General features: G+C 32.7%; 5 protein-coding genes and 1 non-coding gene across 13 annotated transcripts; 4 read left to right on the top strand and 2 right to left on the bottom strand.

The window, feature by feature from the left end:
- The first annotated feature begins 485 nt into the window (after nt 1-485).
- Nucleotides 486-3,157, top strand: LOC101268447 (probable inositol oxygenase). Of its 2 annotated transcripts, none has more exons than XM_019211127.3 (11): nt 486-627; nt 948-1,023; nt 1,111-1,192; nt 1,293-1,497; nt 1,585-1,644; nt 1,727-1,779; nt 1,869-1,991; nt 2,094-2,163; nt 2,302-2,380; nt 2,635-2,716; nt 2,887-3,157. In XM_019211127.3, exons 1-11 carry the CDS (start codon nt 597-599, stop codon nt 2,911-2,913), a joined length of 888 nt encoding a protein of 295 aa, XP_019066672.2. In that variant the 5' UTR covers nt 486-596; the 3' UTR covers nt 2,914-3,157. The 2 variants fall into 2 exon arrangements, with proteins under 2 accessions (XP_019066672.2, XP_010312511.2); XM_010314209.4 differs by having other exon boundaries at nt 491-627; nt 945-1,023.
- Nucleotides 2,034-5,998, bottom strand: LOC101260593 (uncharacterized). 6 transcript variants are annotated; one of them, XM_069291231.1, is made up of 4 exons: nt 5,964-5,998; nt 3,490-5,524; nt 2,776-2,934; nt 2,126-2,644 (listed from the first exon to the last, which is right to left on the bottom strand). In XM_069291231.1, exon 2 carries the CDS (start codon nt 5,473-5,475, stop codon nt 4,021-4,023), a length of 1,455 nt encoding a protein of 484 aa, XP_069147332.1. In that variant the 5' UTR covers nt 5,476-5,524; nt 5,964-5,998; the 3' UTR covers nt 2,126-2,644; nt 2,776-2,934; nt 3,490-4,020. The 6 variants fall into 6 exon arrangements, with proteins under 6 accessions (XP_069147333.1, XP_069147332.1, XP_069147330.1 ...); XM_069291232.1 differs by lacking the exon at nt 5,964-5,998 and having other exon boundaries at nt 2,034-2,644; nt 2,738-2,947; nt 3,490-5,525; XM_069291229.1 differs by lacking the exon at nt 2,776-2,934.
- Nucleotides 5,999-8,865: 2,867 nt separating this feature from the next.
- LOC100037732 (urate oxidase) lies at nt 8,866-14,289 on the top strand. Its single transcript, NM_001247279.2, is given in 8 exon segments — nt 8,866-9,098; nt 9,637-9,729; nt 10,054-10,129; nt 11,468-11,577; nt 12,153-12,244; nt 12,404-12,577; nt 12,726-12,819; nt 13,946-14,289. Coding segments are annotated over 8 exon segments (924 nt in total). The 5' UTR covers nt 8,866-8,897; the 3' UTR covers nt 14,030-14,289.
- A 461-nt stretch (nt 14,290-14,750) lies between these two features.
- Nucleotides 14,751-17,917, top strand: LOC101260291 (uncharacterized). Its single transcript, XM_004249895.5, has 4 exons — nt 14,751-15,269; nt 15,830-16,086; nt 16,691-17,136; nt 17,442-17,917. The coding sequence occupies exons 1-4, from the start codon at nt 15,160-15,162 to the stop codon at nt 17,709-17,711; spliced, it is 1,083 nt and encodes a 360-aa protein (XP_004249943.1). The 5' UTR covers nt 14,751-15,159; the 3' UTR covers nt 17,712-17,917.
- A 1,741-nt stretch (nt 17,918-19,658) lies between these two features.
- On the top strand, nt 19,659-24,195 carry LOC101268158 (putative late blight resistance protein homolog R1B-16). 2 transcript variants are annotated; one of them, XR_011212482.1, is made up of 4 exons: nt 19,659-19,956; nt 20,055-22,379; nt 22,514-23,184; nt 24,018-24,195. XR_011212482.1 is itself a non-coding variant. In XM_069291469.1 (4 exons), the coding sequence occupies exons 1-4, from the start codon at nt 19,780-19,782 to the stop codon at nt 23,340-23,342; spliced, it is 2,679 nt and encodes an 892-aa protein (XP_069147570.1). In that variant the 5' UTR covers nt 19,661-19,779; the 3' UTR covers nt 23,343-23,432. The 2 variants fall into 2 exon arrangements, 1 of the variants encoding a protein (XP_069147570.1); XM_069291469.1 differs by lacking the exon at nt 24,018-24,195 and adding an exon at nt 23,207-23,432 and having other exon boundaries at nt 19,661-19,956; nt 22,514-22,554.
- MIR10529 (microRNA MIR10529) lies at nt 23,001-23,133 on the bottom strand. Its single transcript, NR_161758.1, is given in 1 exon segment — nt 23,001-23,133. It is a non-coding gene; the product is annotated as a microRNA MIR10529 (primary transcript).
- Nucleotides 24,196-25,452: the final 1,257 nt, after the last annotated feature.

Here is a 25,452-nt window from a genome sequence, read left to right as displayed (position 1 = left end):
TCATAATTAACATGCATGCATTATTATCTCAAATTATCTTTTTACAGTTAAAAAAAAAAGTTAGTCAAAGATAAATATAATACAATAAAATCTTAGCCAAATTTTTGGGAGGCAACATAAGGTGAATCACCAAATTAAATACACAACCTTCCACATTTATTTCATTTATATATATATATATATATATATAAATATAAAGTTAGTCAAAGATAAATATAATACAATAAAATCTTAGCCAAATTTTTGGGATGCAACATAAGGGTGAATCACCAAATTAAATACACAACCTTCCACATTTATTTCATATATATATATATATATATGTTATTTATAAGGATTTAAAGATTTACTTCCAACAGTTAAAAAAAGAAAATTACATTGGCATGACTCATTATGTATTATCCTTTATTTTAAAAAAATTATCCACACAAAGATGAGTCACCTTTATTTTTACTAAATAATTTTATCACCTAAAAAAGATTTCTTGTTTCACTATAAAAACCCTTCTATTCTCAAAAGATTTTGAACAACCAAATTCTCATATTTTATTTCTCTTGGTTTTATTTGTGCTTTTTTTGCTCAAATCAAAGTCAAAAATGACATTCCTCGTTGCACAAACTGATCATGGTATAATTTTTTTTGCCTTATTTGACTTCTTAAATTATATATTTAGTCGTTAATTATTATTTATGTAATTTGATGTTTGATTTTGAAATTTTTGGTTAAAAGTCTGTTGTTATTTGAACAAAATGTTATCAATGTTACTTGACTTCTTAAACTATATATCTAGTCGTTATCTTTCTGCTTTGATGTTCTAACTTGATATTTTTTATTAAAAAATTTGTTACTACTTATATTTGAAAAAGTGTTAATTAAATTATATATTTAGTCGTTAAATTGTTATTTATGTAATTTGATATTTATGTTCTTGATTTTGTTAATAGCAGAATTGGATAACAAAAAGGCAATTTCTGATGGTATATTTGTTGTCCCTGGCAATAATGCATTTGGCAACTCATTCAGGTAATTAATATTATTTTCTCAATCAAGAAATTATATAGAATTTAATATATAAAAACTTATTTTAACTTTACTCAATTATCAATGCAGGGATTATAATGCAGAGGCTGAACGTCAAAAGATTGTCCGTGAACTCTATCGCCAGAGTCACATTAACCAAACATATGATTTTGTAAGATTCCAAACAAATAAACCAAAAAAAAATAATCTTGGAATTAGAACTTTTCTTTATTGATAGAAAGTCTACATGTCTGATTTTATATTTTAAACAGGTGAAAAAGATGAGGGAAGAATATGGTAAAATGAATAAAGTGGAGATGAGTATATGGGAATGTTGTGAACTTTTGAATGAAGTTGTAGATGATAGTGATCCTGATTTGGATGAACCACAAATTGAGCATTTGTTGCAAACTGCTGAAGCTATTAGAAAGGATTATCCTAATGAAGATTGGTTACACTTAACTGGCCTAATTCATGGTTTGTTAGAAGGAAAAAATAATTAATTTTATTAAAAATTTATTAGGGGGATTAAAAGTATTAATATTTTGTCCAAAAATGTTGTAGATCTAGGCAAAGTTCTTTTGCTTCCTAGCTTTGGAGGGCTTCCTCAATGGGCTGTTGTTGGTAAGAATTTCGTTTCGGGAACTTCTTTCATTGGCATGTTTAAGACAGACAAAATTAAAGGACATTTTGATACGTTTTACAGGTGACACGTTCCCCCTTGGTTGTGCTTTTGATGAATCGATTGTGCTTCATGAGGTGATTTTCTTCTTTTCGAGTTTTGCTTTTTTCCTTACTATAGAGTCGAGGGTCTTTCAGAAACAACCTCTAATTGTCTTATTCTGCAGCAATTGAAGGGAAATCCTGATAACAACAATCCAATTTACAACACAAAATATGGAGTTTATTCTGAAGGATGTGGGCTTAATAATGTGGTGATGTCTTGGGGCCATGATGACTATATGTACTTGGTATGCATTTTTTTTTATTATTCAGAATAAAAACCTTTCAAATTTAGTGAAAATAAATGAAGATTATAGCTGATTTAACATAATGTTTGTGTAATTATGCAGGTGGCTAAGGCAAATAAAACTACTCTTCCATCTGCTGCATTGTTCATCATCCGATATCATTCCTTCTATCGTAAGCAATACATAATTAACTCGTTTTTTTTGTTTTCAACAACGTACCTAGTGTAATGATGTATGCAAACCTTACCCCTACGACTTGACGGATATAATGGTTAAACTTCATTGCTAATCTTGAACTATTGTTATGTAGCTCTGCATAAGTCAGGGGCATATACTCACTTGATGAATGAGGAGGATCATGAAAACTTGAAATGGCTTCAAATCTTCAGGTAAGGTTTTTTTTTTCCACTTACATAATTTGTACTTCAGTTTGCTTCTGACTTGAAGGGTTGCCTTGAAGCAACGGTAAAGTTGTCTCCGTGTGATCTATAGGTCACAGGGGTAGACAGCCTACATCTCACTCTTTAGCGCTGTGGCTCGTTGCTTAGTACACCGAGCTGCCCTTTTACTTGCTTCTCTTGATGACCATTTCAGAATTAACTGTTGCAAATGTGGTTTGACTGAACTTTGTGTAAATTGACAGCAAATATGATCTGTATAGCAAGAGCAATGTTAGGATTGATGTGGAAAAAGTGAAACCTTACTACATGTCCCTCATTGAGAAGGTAAATTTGCATTTGCCTTACTAGTTGAGTAAAGAGAAAATAGTTTCATATTATAACACCTCTATCCGAAGTAAGTTGGAATCAGCTATATGAATCCTCACCGATCATGTTGGTTCCGTACAATCATTTCATTTTGCTTTACTGAACTGCAAAATACATTTTGATTGCAGTATTTTCCATCCAAGTTGAAGTGGTGAAATCTCCCAGACAGGGAAGCTCTGAAACAAGATGCTTGTGTATTCAACAAAAAAAAAGATTCAGGAACTAGTTATGGGATTTTATTTGTGCATTTTTTTTCCTTTTTCTTGGGGGTGGGTGGGGGTGGGGTAGGGTAGGATATGGTGTTCCTAATGTTTCATAAATAAAAAAGTGTGTTTGTTCAAAATGCATTTGACTTTTGTTCAATTATTGTGATGAAACAAACTATAATTGCTGTGAGAATGCGTTGAAATGCAAGCAAATACAACGTAGCCAGTGTAATTCCAAAAGTAGGATCTAGAGAGGGCAGAGCGTACACAAACCTTACCCCTACCTCGGGAGGATAGACCCTCGACAAGAATGCAAGGATATCTAAGATAAAATCATCACAGCTACAAGGTACTTTGAAACAAAAGAAAGTAATATAAAAGCAAGACATTCGTAACTGGCTTGAAGATAAAGTATATTTGTATCATTAACTCAACTAGCTTTTGACATTGGCAGCTCATTATCTGTTCAAACTACTCATTGCTAGCAGCTCAATATCTGTCTAGTGTTGAGGTTTCATTGCTTACCTCTTTCCGTAGTTGATACTTGTGGTCCATCAGTGTTGGATGTGACTAAGTTTGCACATAATGCTGTTACCTCTTCTCGTTGTTGATACTCACGGTCCATTGGTGACATATCTTTCCTATAATACTGCTCGAAAGTCCAAACTAACAATCTACAGCATAACAATTCATACAACTCTAAGCTTTAAAATAGACTTTTGTTGTTGATATTCATCACATGAACATAACTGGATTACCAACACAGTTCTGGTTTTAGCAGAGGAATTTTTATACTTATCTAACTGCAACTCCATTTAAGAACACTTAAGAGTGTTTAAGGCTATCCAATTAGTTGATTCTCAGGATAATTTCATCATCTTCCAGAACTTTGTCGTCTCCATATATTAAGTAAAACCGTTCTTCAATTTACACATAGGAAAACTGAGATAAAGTCTACCAGAGTTAATAATCCATGAAAAAACAGTGACTAAAAACTGTTACCACAGCAGTAAAATGTACAATCTACTCTTCTCGATCCTAAAGAGAACACAACAATCACTGTGTATGATAAATAATGCGTTCAATATGATCACTAACTATGCCAGCAACAACCTCAGGAGAAAACCTGCTCATCATATCATTTCTTGCCTCCTTACCTCTGGCTTTAGCTTCCTCGTGATTTCTCATTACATGTCTCATAAGCATTTGAAGCTTATTAACCGAAGGTTCAGCCCATAAATGCCCCTTAAATGGACCGTCTGTGACTTCACTCATCCTATCGACAGGCAATGGGTAGCTATTATCTTCTGTCATGAATTCAGTTGGTCCTGACCAATTCGTAGCAATCACTGGCAGAGTCATTGCCATTGCCTCGACAATAGGCCTACCCCAACCTTCACCTCTAGATGGCAAAACAAATGCATTAGCAGCCTTGTATAGCCTAGGCATATCAACCTGAGGTATGTGTTCGTCGATTACATATACTCTAGCCCAACCATCTTTCGGTTCTTCCAAATCCGAATTCTCCACATATTCAACAATCTTGTTACCAAAATCCTTATCAGAATGATACGGATTCGTTAACAGATAAAAAACAACATCATCACCTCCCGAAAACTCCTTCAAGTAAGACCTCAATAAAACATCCCATCCTTTCCTATATTCCCACTTGAAAATACTCAAGAATACAAACTTTTCTCCATTTGAAAATGACCCCATCACTAAATTCCCTAATGACCCTAAATCCAATCCCTCATACTTAACTGGATCAAAAAAATCAAGATCAACAGGCTGAACAATCTTGACAACTTTCAATGGATCAACCCCACTTTCAGTAAAAGTTTTCACATGAAAATCAGTAGGAACCCAAACAAAATCCAAAAGATTACACCTTTTAACATGCTCATCATTAACTCTATCAGTCTCAAACATAGTCCTTCCAACTACAGCTTTAAAATTACCATAACCAATAGGTGGACATGGAAGTGTATCAAAAAGTGGAGGATACCAAGCACCAGGTTCACTATGACAAACAACAACAGTCTCATTCAACTTACATTCTCTATGGTAAAGCTCAACAGCCAAATTCCTCATATCTAAAGGTAAACCCTCCCAAAATTCAACATTTTCAAGATCCCCATGCTGCTCAATTTTCAAATTAAAGACTGGATTTTTATTCATTGAGTAATTATGTAAAGCTAAAATATATGACCAAGCTTCTGAACTGTACCCACCTCCTGAAAGAAATGGAGCCATCCATAGAACACAATAAGGGGCAGTGTAAATGGGGTTTCCTGAAATTTGCTTCTGAACTGTTGGATTCAGTAAATTTGATCTGAGAAAAAAGAGTCTTTTGAACTGATTTGTTTTGCTAATACTGAATGAAATTGCTAATATGAGTACCAAGATTGATAAAAGATAAAAGGGTTTGAGTTTTCCGATGAATGGAAGAGTCCGGCCGGGTGACGGCGGCGGTGGGTGGCCGGAATCTAGTTTTTCGGCGGAATGCATAATCAAATGGGAGATAAAACAGTGTGTATGAGCCAAAAAAAAAAAAGAACTTAATAATTTTAGTTGAAAATTTTTATGTTTTCGATTTTTTAAAATTATTTTTTATTATATTAATCTCGATAGTTATATTATTCACTAGATTAAAAGAATCTAAAGAAATTTGATTCATATATTTTGAAATATTTTTCGTATCAAAGATATATCTTTTTTCTAATTCATTTAGATCCACGACATTAATTTTTAACTAGAAAAATAAATATTTGAGCTTAAGAAGTTTATGTTTCAATAGGTCAATCTAAAATAAGCGATATAATTTGGTTTTATTTTGGACCATATGAATTCCTTGTCTTTTTTTTATCATGTATATGTTCTCGAGTTGTGCCGTTCGTTGATAGATATAATTGTAAATACTAATTTATTGACAATTATATGTAGCGATATACAATGATGTATACAACAATATATAAGAATGAAATTTGGGCCAAAACCCAAAAGATTAGCGGCTAAGGCCCAAGTTCTGACCTAGACAAACTACAATTAGACTTGGGCCCAAATCCTTCTTTCTTTTTATTTCTTTTTTAAAAAAATTAATTAGTGAGAACTTTTACTTATCTTTAATTGATAACTTAAGGTAATTCTAGTTTTATTGATATTTTAGTATATATGACAACTAAAAAGGAACGGATGGAGAATTAAATCGAGGATATGGATTCATTATACTAACATGAGTTAGGGTTCCACAAGTTTACCTCTATTCATTTTCAGCCGTTAAAATAAATATTGAACTTTAGTGTAAGATATCTAAAGCATGATAGTTTGACATATATTTAATTTCCTCTATTGATCCGTGACTCCATGGTGTACCAAAGTAATTTAATTATTGTATTGAATTATTTATTTTAATGTTTAAAACTATATATATTTTATATCTTGGCTATATTTTGTAAATTTCAAAAAACTAATGAATATAGATATAGTCATATAGGTGGATATTTTTTTCTTATTGGTTATGATTTTCCTCAATTCAAACCACTTGGCTTCAAAATTAGGTCATGATATTAATCCCAAATTTAAAAAAAAAAAATATAGAGAGAGGGCGCAATGCAATTACAAAAACAATTTTTTAAAATCAAAATATAATTTTTTTATCAATCTTTTATTCTTTTTAGAACGGATTAAAAAATTTGTAACAACTAAGTAGAAGGATGACAAGGTACATTGATGGTGCAAATACAAGTAAATTGTCCTTGGCCTTCGTCATCACACCTTGATCTCACTACATGCTGTCCATAACGTTGTTTACAAAATGTTGAACAAGGTGGGGATTGTTGTGAACAAGGAATAGGAGAAGAAAAACGTTCATCACATGTACCATCGCCATTCACTTGTTTCATCATCAACGTGCCTGCAAGCTCAAAATTACGGATTACAAGTTTAATTATTGGGATACATTTATTTAAAATTTGAAACAAATGATAATGAGAAAAATTGTAGATGAATACATACCATAGATGCAAATAATGAGAAAAATAGAACAACGAAAAGATGCACCAAAAAATTCCATTGAATAATTTTGTGGTGAATAAAGTAGTCACTCTACATTTCTTTTATAATCGTAGAACCTCAAAAAATTATAGTAAGTAAATATGTTATTAATGAGAAGTGTTTAATTAATTTACCAATTGGGAAGGATTTACTTTGAAGTCAATATATATGAAGAATAATATGGAAATCATTAATTGTAACAACAAATATATATCTATGAATAATATGGAAATCATTAATTGTTGAACCAAATCTTAAGTGTACAAAATAGTATAATTTATTTTATATTATACTTAGATTTGTTGCTACAATTAATAATAATTGTTCAAAGAACAATTTATTATAGCAACAATATGAAGAATATTTGAAAATATTTATGATAAAAATTTTAAATTATAATTTTTAATTTAATAAAATAATTATAAAAAATATACTTTTTAAAAAGTGGACTGATCCGGCAACCTTATAAGCCCACGTACTGAATTGAGCCGACTATATTCTAGCCCATATCAAAAATAAACTAGCCGGATCTAACCCGTAAAATGTCAAAGTCTGTAAGTTAATAAAATGTAAATTACAAAATACAATATGAAACTTACAATATATCCATTCAGAGACTACACGATGACATTCCATTTAATTGTGATAGAAAATATCATATACTTGCAAAAAAAGATAACAAAAGATATGTTTTATCGTATGATAAAACATCTACTAAATAATAACGTGACAATTAAAAGTTAAAAAAAGGCATATTTGGGAGGATATTTTTATCCAAAATACAAATAATATATAAGCATAAAACATTAAATTACAACAACATAAATGTCAGAAGTACTAAAAATATTTCTAGGTTGACCTCCTATATCACCTATATATATAGTAGTTAAGCATAAAGCATTTAATCAAATCAAATTAAAATTTAGCACTTTTATATCACAAAAAATATACACATAACATTTGTATCAAGAGATTAATACTTGGTGAAAATGAGTAAAAAACATTAATAATTATTTAAAACAAAAAAAAGTTCAATACAAAATAAAAATAAAAAAAATGAACGAATAACAATAACATAGGCCGATATAATTTCACAACAAAAATTTAATGAAATACGCAAATTTAATGAGTGGTAAGACTAACATGTAATATATTTTTATCTCGAGAATTCGTTTGATTATGCAATATCATAATATAATATAAAATTATGATATAAACTTTTATATCGTATATATTTTTTAAAAATATAAAAATTTGAAAAGTTGTAAAATTATTAAAATAATCTTAAAAATTTGTTCAATCTTACCTAATAAATAAAAAATTATAAAATTGCATGATAAATTATTACAAAACTATTTGTTCCCATTTAAGTAACTGTTTCATCAAATTTTAATTCAAAAAAAAATTAACATAAATTATAGTGAGCTAGTTTTTAAATATAATTCTCATGCATAATACTGACAATTTCCTCACGTTGAACATGCATTTTTCGATCATGTAATTGAGAACATGAATCAACATTGTTACTTTAAGCTATTTGCTGGTCAATATCATCCGCAACTATATTTTTATACTAATCGACCATAAATATTTCATTACTCTTTTGATATTCTCGTAAATAATTATGTAATATTGCACAAGCTATCACAATTTTCACTTATGTGTCAATATTATAATGATTCATGCGGTGATTCAACATTTTTTTAATCTATTTTTTCAAGCTCTAAAAGTACGTGAAATTATTTTAACAAATTTAAACTTGTAAATTGATATTTAAAAAATTTTAAATTAAGGATATGATATTTTTAGAGCTTATTTAAGAAAAATATATTCATTATTATAGATAATAGAGCGACAAATTCATCAGTGAAACGAAGATGGCGGAATTGAGAGGACTGAAGCTGGAGCAGAGGCATGGGAAATCCAGAGTGAGAGTAGCTAGGGTTTGGAGAGATCGAGATGGAAAACATCACTTTGCTGAATGGAGCGTTAACATCAGTCTCATCTCCGATTGTTTACCTGCATATGTCTCCGGCGATAATTCCGATATCGTCGCCACCGATACCATGAAGAACACTGTAAGTACTTCTACTTTTTTTTTTCTATGACAGCTTATTCATATGCATAAATGATGATCTAATAATGAAATCTCAGTATGAAAACTTTGTTAGATTGTCAGATCGGGTGGCTTATTTGACTGAGTAAAAGTTGGTATTCCATACGTCCTTAACTTAATCTTTGATTTGAGTTTGAGATTAGAAAAATGAAAATTGCTAGAGAGCAGTTTTGGGGACTAAATTGCTACTTAAGTGGCTTGACTCTCTGGCTGGCCACAGATCTGTTGATCAATTTCATCATCTGTGAAACTAATACAGAAATGCTGGTATTTTTGGTTTCCGCTGTTTTTTTCCGAAGAAATCGAATGATCCTGAATGAGACTGTAGGATTGATCTAATTGTCTAAGATATTGCATGATCACAGATTTTCTTCACTTTTGTTGATTAGATAATTAGCTTGTACATTTTTTTGGAAAAAAATCTGATTAAATTCTGAATTATACGTTTTACTTGTTGTTTTCATTGTATTGTTGGTTCTGATTATTGAATTGTGAAATAGGTATATGCGAAAGCTAAGGAATGTTCAGAGAAACTTTCAGCTGAAGATTTTGCCATTGTACTTGCAAAGCACTTCACCTCCTTTTATCAGCAGGTAACACTTTGTCAAAATCTATTAATCACCGACTTTATTTGGGTCTGAGGCGTTGTTGTTAATATCTAATAATGAAATTTCAGTAAGAAAATTATTGAATGTCAATGGAACAGTATTTTTGGGACAATTATGTGATTATGTCCATTAATCTGTCAATTGCTCTGTTCAGAAGAATAAAGAATTGTGTATTTGTTGCCTTGTGTTATGTGCAGAGTTTGGAAATTCTTGTGCTTTGGTCGTGACATTGCTTAGTATATTATATGGCTTCTATGATTCACTTTACATGGATCTTCTTAAGTGCCATTTCATATTCTGTTGTTGTAGGTCACTGCTGCAATTGTTAATATAGTTGAGAAGCCATGGGAACGCATTAGCATAAAGGGCCAACAACATGAACATGGTAAGCCTTTTGATTTACAACAGAATAAGTTGCATACTTCCGTAATGAATTTCCCCCTCCCTTTAGATGTTAAAGTGAAACTCTAACTTACCTTATGCTGCTAAATCTCATAAATTGTAGTGAGTAGGCCACTTGGCTGATTTCCTCCCTTTCTTTACTCTCGTTTCATCTCCTTGATGTCAAGTTAATTTTTTAGATCAGGACATGAGCCATAGGAATTCTAGTCCCATTGTAAGTTATGATAAGACATTTTGTGAGTAATTTAACATATTTTTTCCTTATGTTGTTATTTCTTTCAGAGAATTATAGCCAGCGTCACAGTCTTCTGTGCTTTCATTTAACAATATGCTGTCAAACTTGATAAGGCAAGATCAAATTCAAAATCAAGTGTGAGACAATTTAGTTTTTAAATAATGAGTTATTTCCACCAAAGCTTCCTAAATAGTCTAAATACTCCTAACTTTTTTTTTAAAAAAAGAGTTTAGATTCTTCTATTTCTCATTTGATCATGATCATATTTTAAAATTAGATCTGTATGAAATGCTACAACATTAAGCTTGATAATGACTACAATCTGGTTTATGCAGTTAACTTGATAAACCTGATCTAACATTGTAATCCTTGTTTGGACGCATCATGAGATTCCATTGTTTGTATTTGCTTGCTTTTGGTTTATGTTTGAATGAAATCAGTCGGGGTGATTTCTTCTCATCTTCCTAAGTCTTGGTAGGCAGAGTTATCTAGGAGACGAGGACCTGCAACCTTCTTTTGTCAAAACAAATGCCTCCAAGAGCTGTTTTATGCCTGACACTACTTTTTTTTGGAAATACTGTTCGAATACATTTTAGCTGATCATATCAATTTTTAGCTAATAAAAGGCCTTAAAGTTGGTCCTCTATCATATATTACAAGGAGCTATAATTTCCTGAAACATAGTTGCAAAATCCTAAGAGTTGCAGTTTGTGGACCCCTTTTATCTTGAATATATTGGCTCAGTTTATGGTCCAATCTGGGAGTTGAATACTGGAGGAGACAGATGCCTTGATAAAGGGGTTTGGAATGTCCTCATTGTATGAATCAAAAAAGTGTTGTTGCTAGTGATCCGATGCTCAATGAGTTTAGAGGATTCAAGTGGTTGCATGGGAAAGCATCTAAAGCTTTGGGATGCCCGAGTGCCTTAAACCATAATGTTTGATATCTCGAACTTGTTGCATCATTTAACTTTGGTTTCCATTTATACAATCTGATTTTCTATCTGATGAGGTGATCCACTGATATTAGTGAAGAAATTGGGTTTCCTTGAAATTAATGATTGTTGTATGTTGCCATCATTACAAGGTTTTAAGCTTGGCTCTGAAAGACATACAACTGAAGTAATGGTCGATAAATCAGGAACATTGCACCTGACATCTGGTATTGAAGGATTATCAATTCTGAAGACAACTAAGGTAATCCCTGTTATACATCTGCCTAAGATTCTTTCTTTATTTTCTGCTTCTAGTTGTTGCAGGTAAAGTTACAGTTCCACATACCTAAAAACAAGAAAGAAAAGGGTTCTGGAGTTTGAATGAGAACTTTTACGGTATCCTATTAAGATATGTGATCCTCCTTTAGTAAAATGAGGTATGTCACACTCCAGGAAGTCATTTTAGTTTGTTTTCTTTCGACCCTCCCACCTTCTGGACGGAGTTAGTGGAGGTTGGGGCTATGGATCAGCTACAAGGCAACAAGGGTAGTACTCTCAGGAATGATGGAGATATAGCTGGTATGTAGTTTGAGATGGTTTATATGTGGGTCACACAAGATCCATTCGGTCCCACATAGGTCCTTAGTCTTCCTTACTCTAAAATTGGAGCTCCAGCATCTAATATACTTCTTCCTATAGTAACTAGGAATTCTTTTTTACGTGATTAAAATTGGTAGTACACATTTCTTGATGCACCACTCTAAACAAATGGCTACTGAATTTTTTCATACAATAAGTGCAGTGTTGATTTGTATAACAAATGGCTTATTGAAACAGTCAGGTTTTGAAGGATTCATTAGGGACCGGTACACTATGTTGCCTGAAACACGCGAAAGGATGATGGCTACAGAGGTCACTGCATCTTGGAGGTAAATTATTCATCTTTTTATGTTTCTAAAAGAAATGGTGTTAAAGTTTTCTGACATGAATGAGATCTTAGTCTTGCTTTGGTAGTTGTTAGTCATACTACCATGTTTCATTCTGCCCATTGTTGACCGTGTTGTGAACCTGAGCATTGGTTAATACAGGTACTCTTTTGAATCTCTCTCAAGTCTTCCCCTGAAGCCTCTGTATTTCACAGATAGATGCATAGATGTGAAAGAGGTCCTGCTTAACACATTCTTTGGACCATCTAAGGAAGGAGTATACAGCCCTTCTGTTCAAGCCACACTTTACGAAATGGCAAAGGCTGTTCTTGGAAGGTCTTTCTCTCAATTTCAACTCATAAGACGTTTCCTCATTTTCCTCGCACACACACAAGTGAAACTAAACCTCGATATCACTTTATTTTCTTCTTCAAGTTTCATAATTGCTATGATTCCTTATGGTTTCTTGGTATTGTTCTTTCAGGTCTCCTGACATTTCATTCATTCAGTTGAAGATGCCAAATATCCATTTTCTGCCGGTCAATTTGCCAAGCAAAGATAAACCAGACATTGTTAAGGTAAACTTGCCCTTTCCTCATTTGCTGGACTATAGTGGAACTGTGTGCTGAAATGCAGTGAATATGAAGTTATTTCCCAACCCTTGTAATGATACTTACCAGGCAACATCCCGTCCAAAACTGGACAGTAAATAAGCCTTAATTGAGGCCCTTCCCTTTGTGAAGACAGAATTGGGCCTTGTCATCTATAGTTAATCTATAGATTAAAAGTAATCTATAGATGACAATGCCCAATTCAATTGTAGGATATAAAGCTAATCTATAGTTAGTTAACTATGGATGGATGTAAAACTAATCTATAGTTGGTTAACTAACACACAAATACAGCTGGAATGTAGGGAACTAACTACAGTTCAGCTAACTTTATTGACGGCTGGATCCTCAATATTGCGGAATATACCTTACCTGTTCCAAAACAAAAGAAAAAGAAAGATAAGAAGACCAATGGAGAAACTGAGTTGTTTTAGGAAAGCAAGACAGGCTGGATTAGTTAGGGGGAAGGGTGGGACTAAGGGCCAGGGGAAGTCAAGGGTTCTAAGGCAATGAATAGAGGTAAAGTAGTGATGTCTGGGCTTGGGAAAAGGGAGCAATCATGGAAGTGAATCAGTGGACCTGGGATAGAAGATTCTTAGTGATCAGATCCAAATTTTATTCATGCTAAAGAGAACTTAAAAGTAGATATACTGCAATGACATCAGATGCTTGATAAATGAACAAAAACTAGTATATCTGCCACTGGCTAAGAAGAAACTCCAACAAACTACATAGATGTTCTTTCTACCTGCTTTTCCATGGCAAAACGTGTCAATACTGGAGGGATGGTCTACATGGATTTGGTCTCAGGGAAGGAAGAGAAGTGATGGGGGGCTGGAATTTGTTGGCGATAATGAATCTACATCATGCCAAGTCGTGGGGATACAGTATCTACATGTAATGGAAGAGTTTGAAACGAAAGAGGGTACAGTTAATAATCCACGTAAATGATTCTCGAGTTACATATCTTTAACCATGTATTATCCAGTTGCTTCAGATGTTCTAGTTTTCCAGATGCATTGTTACCACTGTTAATGTACTTCTCTCATGAGCTTGAATCAATGGCTGATATTTATCTATCATAACCTTTCAGTTTGCTGACGATGTTTACTTGCCAACGGATGAACCACATGGGACGATTCAGGCGACTCTCAGTCGTCTAACGTCAAAGATGTGAATTACTGCTGATCAAATGGTACTGCCTATGTTCATTTGCTTACATTTAAGTTGTTACCAAACCAAAGCTACACAAGTGGGAGAAATGTTTCTAGCAAGAAGCAACAACATATAACATGTTTTCTGAATCTTTGAAGTTCGTTGTACACATTTAACATATAGGTTAATAAATGTATTGCAACATGATCTATCATTGTGATGTAATCCAACTTAATAATAAATCAACGTTATAATATATGAAAACGAGTATCCGTTGGAGTTATATTTTAGTTAAATAAATTATAATAATATCTTATAAATTATACAAACTGGATACCAATATAATTTCGCAAGGAAAAAAAAGTAAGTTTTTCGATTTTAGAGGCAAGAAAACGTTTTGAAATTTTGACGTTTAAGATAAACATATAAGATACTATTACTAATGTTTTGACATAATATTTTTTTTTTCTCGTATATCAAAAGACAATAAATAAAACTCATTTATTTTCAATTTCATTGGTACTCAAGTTTCTATAAAGGCATTTTAAAAACAAAAAATCTTTTATACTTGAGTTGTGTTTTGTGTGATATATGCTAAAAATGATTTATTATTTTGTAACAAAAATCAGGAATTTTAGATCCCATAAAATATTATTATACTACTGACAACTGTATATTAGAATTTAGATCATTGTTTACGTCATTTTAGCCCCTTTAAATTCTTCAACTACCTTGTGATTTAATGGTATAAAACAAATGCTAAAATGCTTTAACACACAAATTGTTCTTTTTCTTCTTTCTTTCTTCTCTTCTAACCTAGCATTTTAAAAACAAAAAATAAATAAATAAGCATAAGCATTAATTCTTTTCCCAAATACTTAGAAAAAGTCCAGGAATCTTCCTTTTTTTTTTTCTATTCAGAAAATCCAATTTCCTCTTGATTTCCTTGTTCTAGAAGATACCATTTTTTTTAACAAAGAAAATTCCAATTTCTGACAATACACGTAATATTTTCTGGTATATAAGAGGATTGTTTGATGTTTTGTTCTCCCAATAATATTAAATTGAAGATTTTGCGTTTATACAATTTGGGTTTGCTATTTCTTGAATTTTTTTTCTTAAAGTTGTGATTTTTATTTGGAATCTTTGGATATGAGTTTAGGGGGAGAAAAGAAAAATGTGGTTGTGATTGGGGGTGGAGTTGCTGGTTCTGTTGTAGCAAAAACCCTTCAAAATGAGGTCAATGTTTCCCTCATTGATGAGTAAGCATTTCTCTTTTATCAACTTTTTTGCCTCTCATTGTGAAATTGATAATGTGTTAGCTTTATTAGTGTCCCTAACTCGTTGCAAAGATAAGGGGTAAGGTTTGCGTATATGTTATTCTCAAGTAGATTCCATTCGCGGGATTACACCGGTTATGTTTTTTGTTAGATTTATCATTTATGTGTGTCCATATCCTCCAAAGATAGGAGTAATGGGGTAAGGTGTGTGTACATCTTCTACTCGTCAAACCCCACTTGTGGGATTACGCGAGTTAGCTTTATGAGTGTCCCTAACTTGTAAAGACAGGGATAAGGTTTGCCTGCACCCTACCCTTCCCAGATTCTACTCATGGGATTACACCGGTTATGTTGTTGTTGTTGTAAGATTTATGAGTGTTCCAAGTACATGCATACCCTCCTCAGACCTCACTTGTGGGATTCTACTCATTGTTTCAGTTTCTTGACTTTTTTTAAATCATGACTACTTGTTTGTGCTTGTTTATTACTCTATTTATTAGTTTATTGTGCTTAAATTAACTGAATACATGAAAATGGAACAGGAAAGAGTATTATGAGATAACATGGGCAAGCTTAAGGTGTATGGTTGAACCTGAATTTGCAAAAAGATCCGTCATTTCTCACGCTGAATACCTCCCTCATGCGAAAATCATTCCGTCAGCTGCAGTTGACATCACAGACACTTATGTATTGACCAAACAAGGCAGCCGAATTGCATATGACTATCTTGTAGTTGCCACTGGTCATACACAAAGCGGTTTTGAGACGAGAACGGAGAAGATCAGTCAGTACCAAGCAGGTATTGCTCCAATCTCGTGGTTACTTTTGTGTTCTGCTTTCATAGAACTCAAAATCTTATGTGCAACTAGTTTTTTGCTTTTATCTTATGATACTAACCTTAAGAAATTCGACGGTTTTCTGATAGGGTAATTGAGTACTCAAATGGTTATATATTGCCATCACCTTACAAATAGCTTGTCTTACTAGTTTAAATTTCGGTCACTTCAAAAACCATATAATAATATAAAACTTTAAGAAGGGGGCTAGGGTGTATGGAGAAGAAAGGAACAGAAATTAAAGAGAATCGGATTCATCTTCTTGTTTTCTGTTTAGGAACCCAGAGAGGCTAAAAGAAATTCTTAGCTTTGGTTATGTCAGCAGTACATATTACTGGATGTTATTTGTAGAAAACCATAGATTGATATAAGCTCTTTACATTTGGTATACCAAGTGTATATTGGGACTTAGATCACAACATCATTAAAAATATGACAGCACAATAGCAAGATACAAAAGCAAATGAAGCAACAGATGAAAGAGTAGTAATACAAATCAAATTCCCATTGTTCATTAAACCGATCAGGGCATTAACTTTTGCTCAACTCTTGTTCCTTGGTTTACAGAGTATGAAAAGATAAAGGCTGCTGATTCCATATTGATAGTCGGAGGAGGGCCAACAGGTGTGGAGTTGGCTGCTGAAATTGTTGCAGATTTTCCTGCTAAGAAGGTGACATTGGTGCATAGAGGATCAAGATTATTGGAATTTATTGGAGAAAGCGCCAGCAAAAAGGCGCTGAATTGGCTTACTTCAAAGAAAGTTGAAGTCATATTGGAGCAATCAGTCCTTGTTAACTCTCAATCAGATGGCGTTTATAGAACATCTGGTGGAGAAACTATAGTTGCTGATTGTTATTTTCTTTGCACCGGTACACTATTTGGTTCAGTATGGTTAAAACAAACTATCTTGAAGGATAGTTTGGACAGTCGTGGAAAGGTAATGGTTGATTCAAATTTGAGGATCAAGGCTCGCAAAAATATCTTTGCTATTGGGGACATCACTGATGTTCCGGTAAGTCAACCATACCTTGTTTAGTTTCTTACATCTTGTTGTCAACTTGTCATCCCTATAAACCTTAAATGTACATTCAAGAAAGCGTTTTTCAAGAACCTCTGTCTATGCATCTTCTCTTCCTAGCTCCTCCTCGTATAGAAAAGTCGATGCAAGTAACACTAGAACCTTGTTAATATTTGTACAGTATGTAAATGAATAACTATTACTCTACCAATAAAAGCTCCAATGGATCGTAGTAGTTCTCGCGTCATAAGAAGCATTTTACGTAGAAGACATTCTTACTTTGTGATGGTGAAATGCAGGAACTTAAACAAGGATATTTGGCTCAAGAACACGCAAAGGTAGTAGCCAAGAACATCACGTCATTAATAAAGGGAGTGGAAGATGATCACAAATTGGCTGTATATAAACCAGCAACCAAGGCATTGGCTATAGTATCTTTAGGGAGAAAAGATGCAGTGGCTCAATTTCCTTGTTTGTCAATCGCTGGACGCATTCCAGGCATGATAAAATCTGGGGATCTATTTGTTGGAAAGACGCGCAAAGGACTTGGTCTACAGCCCAGCGTTTAGTTGTCCTGCTTATAATGCATGTTAGAGAAGTTAACATCTACGTACATTGTACCATTCCAATACTCCATTTGTGGGATTGCACGGTGTATGTTGCTGTTGGTGGTTATTTGTGGACATGTAAACTATATATCAATATTCTGGTTTTAGCTATTATAGCAAAGGCAATTATTATCAAGTATATCTAATGGCATGTTTGTTTATCAAAATTATCGATTAAAGAAAAGTACAAATATAGGAAGCACAAGAAGAGAAAGGATTAGATCTTAATTATCAATTTCTTCATTTAAGAAAGGATTATTAAAACAGGTTTCAAACTTCAAAAGCCATTAAAGCTTAGTTGCTAAGCTATCAATTTCACCTGGTGATCCATTTTTCATGGATCCAACCAATTAGTCAAAATACAAGAAAAAAAATAAGTGTGAAGCTATGTACAGATTTATCTTTTAGGCATAATACATAAAGGTATAACTATACTTTTTAGTTTCGCTTTAGTTGACATTCATGTCCTTTAAATTTTGGTGTGCATAAGTAGAAATATAAAGGGAAAAGGGTCTGATATACTCCTCAACTTTGTCATTTGGAGCTGATATACCCCTTGTTATGAAAGTGACTCATATATACCCCTACTTGTAAACAAATGGCTCACATATACCTCTGTCGTTACAAAACGGCTCACAAATACCCTTCATTTAACGGAAGTTAAAAAATTAATTTTAAACTTATATTTATTACTTCTAATTTTTTTAAAATAATTATTTAGGGGTATATATGATTCTTCTATCAAAGTTCAAGGTATATTTTAATTTTTTTCATACATAAATTATTTTTTGACTTCTTTTATTATAATTATTTGAATTTCTTATTCTTATTTTATTTTTGTCTTTCATTCCTTAGTTTAAGGGGGGAAAAATTAAACTATTTTTTGTGTGTATTGTAATTTAATTTTGTATTCGAAGAAAAAATTTGGTCATTTACAATAGTTTTACAAGAATATTAGTGAAACATAAATAAATTTGATTATCAAAATAATAATTATAAATTAGTCATTGAAACAAAAAAAGTCAAAAAAATATGTTTGACGAGGATTAAATTTACTCATATGGGATTATACTTTTTAGAAAAAAAAAATAAAAATTTAGATTAAAATCATATTTTTTATCATTTCCGTTAAAGAAAAAGGTATATGTAAGCCATTTGTTTACATGAAGGGGTATATATGAGCCACTTTCATAACAAGGGATATATCAGCTCTAAATGACAAAGTTGAGGGGTATATCAGACTCTTTTCCCAAATATAAATTTGTATAAAATTAAACAAGTTGATACACGTGTCCTACATGACATAGTACACGTAGAACGTCACGTAGGATACCAAATTGTCATGTAGGATAAATGTGTCTATTTGTTCAATTTTATACAAGTTTAAGTGTCTACTTGTGCACACACAATGTTAAAAAGGTCATAGTTGCTGACTAAAAACCAGAGGTCATAGTTACATGACAATTTTGTGTCCTACGTGGCGCTTACATGTATTATGACAAGTTTAATCGTCAGTGTCTACTTGTTCAAATTTAAACAAGTTTAATCGTCTACCTGTGCACACTCAAAATTGGAAAATCTGCTGGTGTTTACATTGAATATTTGATCCTAAAAGGTGTTTATGCTTGTGTCTTTTTTGTTGTTCTTCGTAATCTGATTTATATTCGAGCTTGTAAAAGTTAGATTCCTGGAATGTTTCCTTGCCAGTTGAGACCAAAGTGTTTGTTTGTGTATTAATTATGTCAACATAACATTGTTTCAAACTTCTCAGTGTTTTTCTTGTATGATTACTGTTATTCTTATTCTGATAATATAACGTATTTTCTAGAAATAGACCAATGGTTGAAAAAGTAAATCATTTAGAAATGCATCATCTCTTTTAATTAAACAAATGATAAAGGTAACTGCACTAATATGCCTCAAGAAAATGAAAGATATGAAAAAGCAGACCATAACAGTACTTTAGTCTAATAAATAACAATGCAGAGAGATTATTAAATCTTTTAGTTATTCCAGCAAACAAAGAGAAATGGCTTATGCTGCTCTTTCTTCACTTATCTATACACTGAACCAACTCTTGAAACCTAATCAATCTTTGGTTTGTCGATGTTGTACACAACAACATCTCGAATCACTCTGTCAAAATCTTTCTGCTCTGCAAGATTTCCTCGACAATACTATGACAAAGGATATTGGAACTCTTAAGGTATCTAATTCACTAGTATAATATCTAAATCTTACTGATCTTATAAAAAAGATATATTTTTTTTTAGTAGTGCTAATTTATTGAGTTTCAATTTCAAGGTTATAGAAAAGAGGATCAGAAATGTAGTATACAAAGCAGAAGATAGATTTGATTTAAGTCTAAGAAGCATCATTCTAGCAGATCACGAGGACAAACGGCAAAAGGCTTGTAGATCCTTTTATGAAGAATTGTTGAAAGTGGAAGAACAAGTTTATTTTCTCAAAAAAGAGGTGATGGTGGTCGAGTTTAACAAGCATGGAAGCAAATCTGCAGAACTAGCAACAAATCCTTCCACACTCGAAAAAAGTAAATTTGAGGAAAATATTGTTGGGATGGAGGATGACTTCAACACCATACTTGATAGCCTCACTACCCAAACAGATGAGTTAATTGTCATACCAATTTTTGGTATGGGCGGTATAGGTAAGACAACTCTTGCAAGAAAAGTTTTTGGAGATTCCTATATTCGTTCTCGATTTGATAAACATGCATGGGTCACTATCTCCAAAGAATACAATCAGAGACAAATGCTTCTTGAAGTTGTCTCTTCAATTACTGGAAGCAAGCAAGAAATGAGCGATGATGAACTAATGGAGATTGCGTATAAAGGTCTGAAGGGTAGGAGATTTCTAATTGTCATAGATGATATTTGGAGTACAAAAGCTTGGGACCAAATGCGAAGAATATTTCCAAATGATGATAATAAAAGCCGAATTCTATTAACCACTCGGCTCAAGAATATTGCTGATTATGTCAGTTGTCCTGATTTTCCTCCTCATAGCAAGTCTTTTCTAAGTCTAGATGATAGTTGGAATCTATTCACTGAAAAAATATTCAAAAAAGATCCATGTCCTCCTCTACTTGTAAAAATAGGGAAGCATATTGTTCAACAATGTCAAGGATTACCTCTCTCGGTTATTGTTGTAGCTGGACTTCTTGGAAAAATCGACCCAACGCATAACAATTGGAAGATCGTTGAGGGAAATCTGAATTCATTCTTTGGTACGGTATCTGAACGGTGCAAATCAATTCTCTCTCTGAGCTATAATTACTTGCCCCAATATTTGAGGGCTTGTTTTCTTTATGTTGGAGGTTTTTCTGAAGATATGGAGATTGATGTTTCCAAGTTGATTAAGCTATGGATTGCTGAGCAATTCGTAAAGGCAAGAAGAAGCAATAAAAGGTTAGAAGTGGTTGCGGAGGAGTATCTACAAGAGTTAATTGATAGAAGTCTAGTTTTGGTTGGTAAACAAAGGGCTAATGGAAGGATGAAAACTTGCAAAATTCACGATCTCCTTCGACAACTGTGCATAAGAGAAGCTAAAACTGAAAAAGGTTTGAATGTCATGAATGGAGATGTCACCAGAGCCATATATTATAGTATGCAGCAGAGCAGTCGTATAACTCGCACCTTTATTCCAACGTCATCTTTTGGTTTAGTTTTTCCAAAAAGGATTTTCTCCATTGTTTCAGAGTTGAAGTTGCTTAAGGTGTTGGACGTATTATCAGTTGAATGCGATTTCTCTTGTGTAATACCTGAGCTTGTACATTTGAGATATGTTGCTGCAAGAATTGAGAGAGCTCTTTCACTAGACAAATTGAGAAATCTACAGACCATAATTCTTCAAAGTCTTGAAGAGACGGAGCTGAAACACCCCGTAGATATTTGGAGAATGTCAGAGATAAGACATGTAGATATCGGATTGCCACTATATATATCTAATCCTCTTGATTCCGAAAATCATAGTATTGAAGGACACCTTTTGTTTCTCAATAACTTGCACACACTGTATCTTCACTATTCTCCTTTTGTTCCGGAAATCATAACGAGAAGTCCCAATCTAAAAGAGCTAAAGATTTCAGATAGATCTGAGCATCCTGTTTTTGATTCTCTCAGTCTTCTATATGATTTGGAGACACTACATCTAGCAACCTTTGACCCGATGAATTTCTCCGGAGATATTTTCCCTCCTAATCTAAAGAAATTGAGATTATCATACACTAGATTACCATGGGAAGTTGTGAATTTGCTGGCTAATTTACCTAATCTTGAGGTGCTCAAAGGGAATGATGCATTCAAGGGAACAAATTGGAGATTAAATGAAGATGTTGTGTTTCGCAAATTAAAGCATTTAAAAATTGTAGCCGGAGATCTGCAAAGGTGGGAAGTAGCTGGTAGTGATAATTTTCCGATGCTTGAGCAACTAATACTACATCAGTTGCGTGATCTGGAGGAGATTCCGGTGAGTATTGGAGAAATAATGACACTAAAATTCATCCAAATAAACTGTTGTGGCTCTGGTGTAGACACTAGTGCAACGAAAATTCAAGAAGAGCAACAAAGCTTAGGAAATTATGAGCTTCAAGTTCGAATTACTCCTATGGTATGTTCATTTACATCTTTCATTATGAGTCAATTCTTAATTAATATGCTCATCAAAAAAAATTGTTACAGTAAAGTTTTCAGTTTTTTTCTTATTTCGAAGTTTACTCAAAAGTGTCCACATTTTTTCAACAGCCCGACTTATCTCGAGCTACTGTGCCTGCTAATTCGGACAGGTAACGAATTATAACCTTCATTTTTTCTGAAAATAATCATGAATTTCCATTGTTTAGCTTCAAATTCTGTTTTGAGATCGTTTGAATTCAAACTACGATGGTTTAGGCATAAGAAGAGGTGTAGGTGTTCTAGTGAGAGGTTGGCTATGGTCGGTGGGTTTAAGGAGAGGTAGAGGGACACCAAGAAAGTATCAGGAAGAGGTGATTAGACAGGACATGTCAGATCATTAGTTTACCGAGGATATGTTCTTAGATAGGAGGTTAGACTCGCTATCCTGTGGATATGCTTGGTGGTAGTTTGGTACGGAGTACTTGTTTCTCTGTGGTAGTAATATTATTCTCATAGTTTCTTGTCCTACGATTTTGGTTACTCCTCGTGTTTCATGTGCTATCTCTGCTTACATTCAAAATGTCTCCGTGAAAATAGAAATATTGTATAATCCAGAGAAGCAAAACGGATGAGGCTTGCTAAGCTGGACGCCCCCACATTGCTTCCAACATGACTTGAACCCTCGACCAAGATAATTGGTTAGACCGTGGAGGTGTTTTACCAACTGAGCAAGTCTCACTCGTTATGTTTTATATGTAAAGTATAATGTTTAGTTGTATAGTTTGTTCCTATTTTTGAATGTTTTGCGAACAACGTTTGCAGCTGCGATAAGAAACCTTTACGGAATAGGGAGACAGTGAAGGTGCCACTTGTTGGGCGCGTGATTGAGGTATCTCGTAGAGCTTCAAAGCTTTTAAAACGTGCTCTAATGGGGTTTGGAAAAAATCGCTCTATGTAAATTGCAGAGTACTGTTTTATAATCATGTAAGGAATATACCTGTTTTGCTTGAAAATATCTTCACATAATTAAATATATATAGATAGTACATTTATTATACACACATTGAACGTGAATTATACGTATATTCTATATATTTTTAGTTTAATCAGTTTGATGGACGGATATATAGGTTAATTATTCGTATCTTTCTTCACATATTTCTGAATTAGACATACACCTCTTTGTCTATTTGCACTACCATTTTCTTTCCCCTCTCTCTCTATTCATTTTCCATTTTATTTTTGTTTTATCTTTTAAGGGTAAAATGTAAAAATTACACCTAAATTATGCGAAATGGATGAACTATGATCAATTCTTTTAGGGGAAAGGGTCTGATATACCCCTCAACTTTGTCAATTGAGCTGATATAACCTTCGTTATAAAAGTGGCTCATGTATGCCCTTACCGTTATACAAACGGCTCACATATACCCTGCCGTTACAAAATGGCTCAAATATACCCTTCATTTAACGGAAGTTAAAAAATTAGTTTTAAATTTATATTTATTGCTTCTAGTTTTTTTTAAAAAAATTATTTAGGGGTATATATGATTTATTCTATCAAAGTTCAAGGTATATATATTTTTTTTATACATAAATTATTTTTTGACTTCTTTTATTATAATTATTTGAGTTTCTTATTCTTATTTTGTTTTTTTTCTTTCATTCCTTAGTTTAAAGAAAAAAATTAAACTATTTTTTTGTGTGTATTGTAATATAATTTCGTATTCGAAGATAAACTTTGGTCATCTACAACAAGTTTTACAAGAATATTAGTAAAACATAAATAAATTTGATTATCAAAATAATAATTATAAATTAATCTTTGAAATAAAAAAAAGTCAAAAAAGTATGTTTGACGATGATTAAATTTACTCATATAGGATTATATTTTTTAGAAAAAAATAATAAAAATTTACATTAAAATTATTATTTTTTTCATTTCCATTAGAGGAAAAGGTAAATGTGAGTCATTTGTTTACAAATAGGGGTATATATGAGCCACTTTCATAACAAGGGGTATATCAGCTCTAAATGACAAAGTTGAGGGGTATATAAGACCCTTTTCCCATTCTTTTATCGAGACTTAATTCAAATCACGATGATATTTTCTTGTTCTTGAATAGGTAATGATTAAAATTGTAAACTCACCATAGAAAAAGGCGTAGATGGGCAAAAACCACTTGACAGTAAAGAGAGGAGTTATAGCTTACTCTACTTCCACTGTCGCCTTTACCGTTTTGGCGTACAAATTTCTCTATTTTGATTTTGGGTGGGTATAAGTAGAAACTTTTAATTTGTATAAGATCGAACGAATAGATACATGAGTCCTATATGGTGTCCTAAATAAAATTTATGTTTTGCATGGAGTTCTACGTGTATTATGTCATGTAAAATACATACATTTTTCTTATTCAATTTTATATAAGCTTAAATATCTAGCACACCACCCAAAATTGAACCACGCCAACTTAAAGTTAAAAAGAGAATTATGCATTTTGACTAACCATAAAAGTAGTGTAAAGTGGCTGCCTTGTGCATCATTAGTCAACAAACTTATTAGCAATCATCAATTGTTTAATTAAAGATAATGATAGTAAAAGCTTAGTCCACTACATCTTATCTCACAATTATAAAATACAAAAGAGATACCCCATTGAGCATGTTGTATCTAAAGTAGTATTAATTAAGATTGTGTTTGGTACGAAGGAAAATATTTTCTGGAAAATGTTCTTCAATTTTTTTATTTTTCTTAAAATTAAGGAAAATAACTTTTCTTTAAAAATTAAGGAAAATATTTTCTAAAGCTCTAATCCAATTTCAAATTACTTTTTTTTTTGGAAAAACATCAATTTTTTAAAAAATAAAAATATTTTCAATTTCAAAATTTTATTTTTTCACCCGATCCCTAACCACCCTCCCCTCCAGCCCCTCTCCCCCGACCCCACCCCTTCCCTAAAAAATTATTTTTGCTTTTTAATAATTTTTTCGACTTCAAATTTTTATTTTCGAACTCCTATCTCCCCTGGCCAGCCCCCCCACCCCACCCCCAACCCCCAAAAAAATTA

The sequence above is a fragment of the Solanum lycopersicum genome, chromosome 11 (assembly GCF_036512215.1).
Source record: "Solanum lycopersicum chromosome 11, SLM_r2.1".
NCBI lineage: Eukaryota > Viridiplantae > Streptophyta > Magnoliopsida > Solanales > Solanaceae > Solanum > Solanum lycopersicum.
The sequence above is the reverse complement of the archived record's forward strand: the minus strand, read 5'-3'. Positions and strand labels throughout refer to the sequence as shown.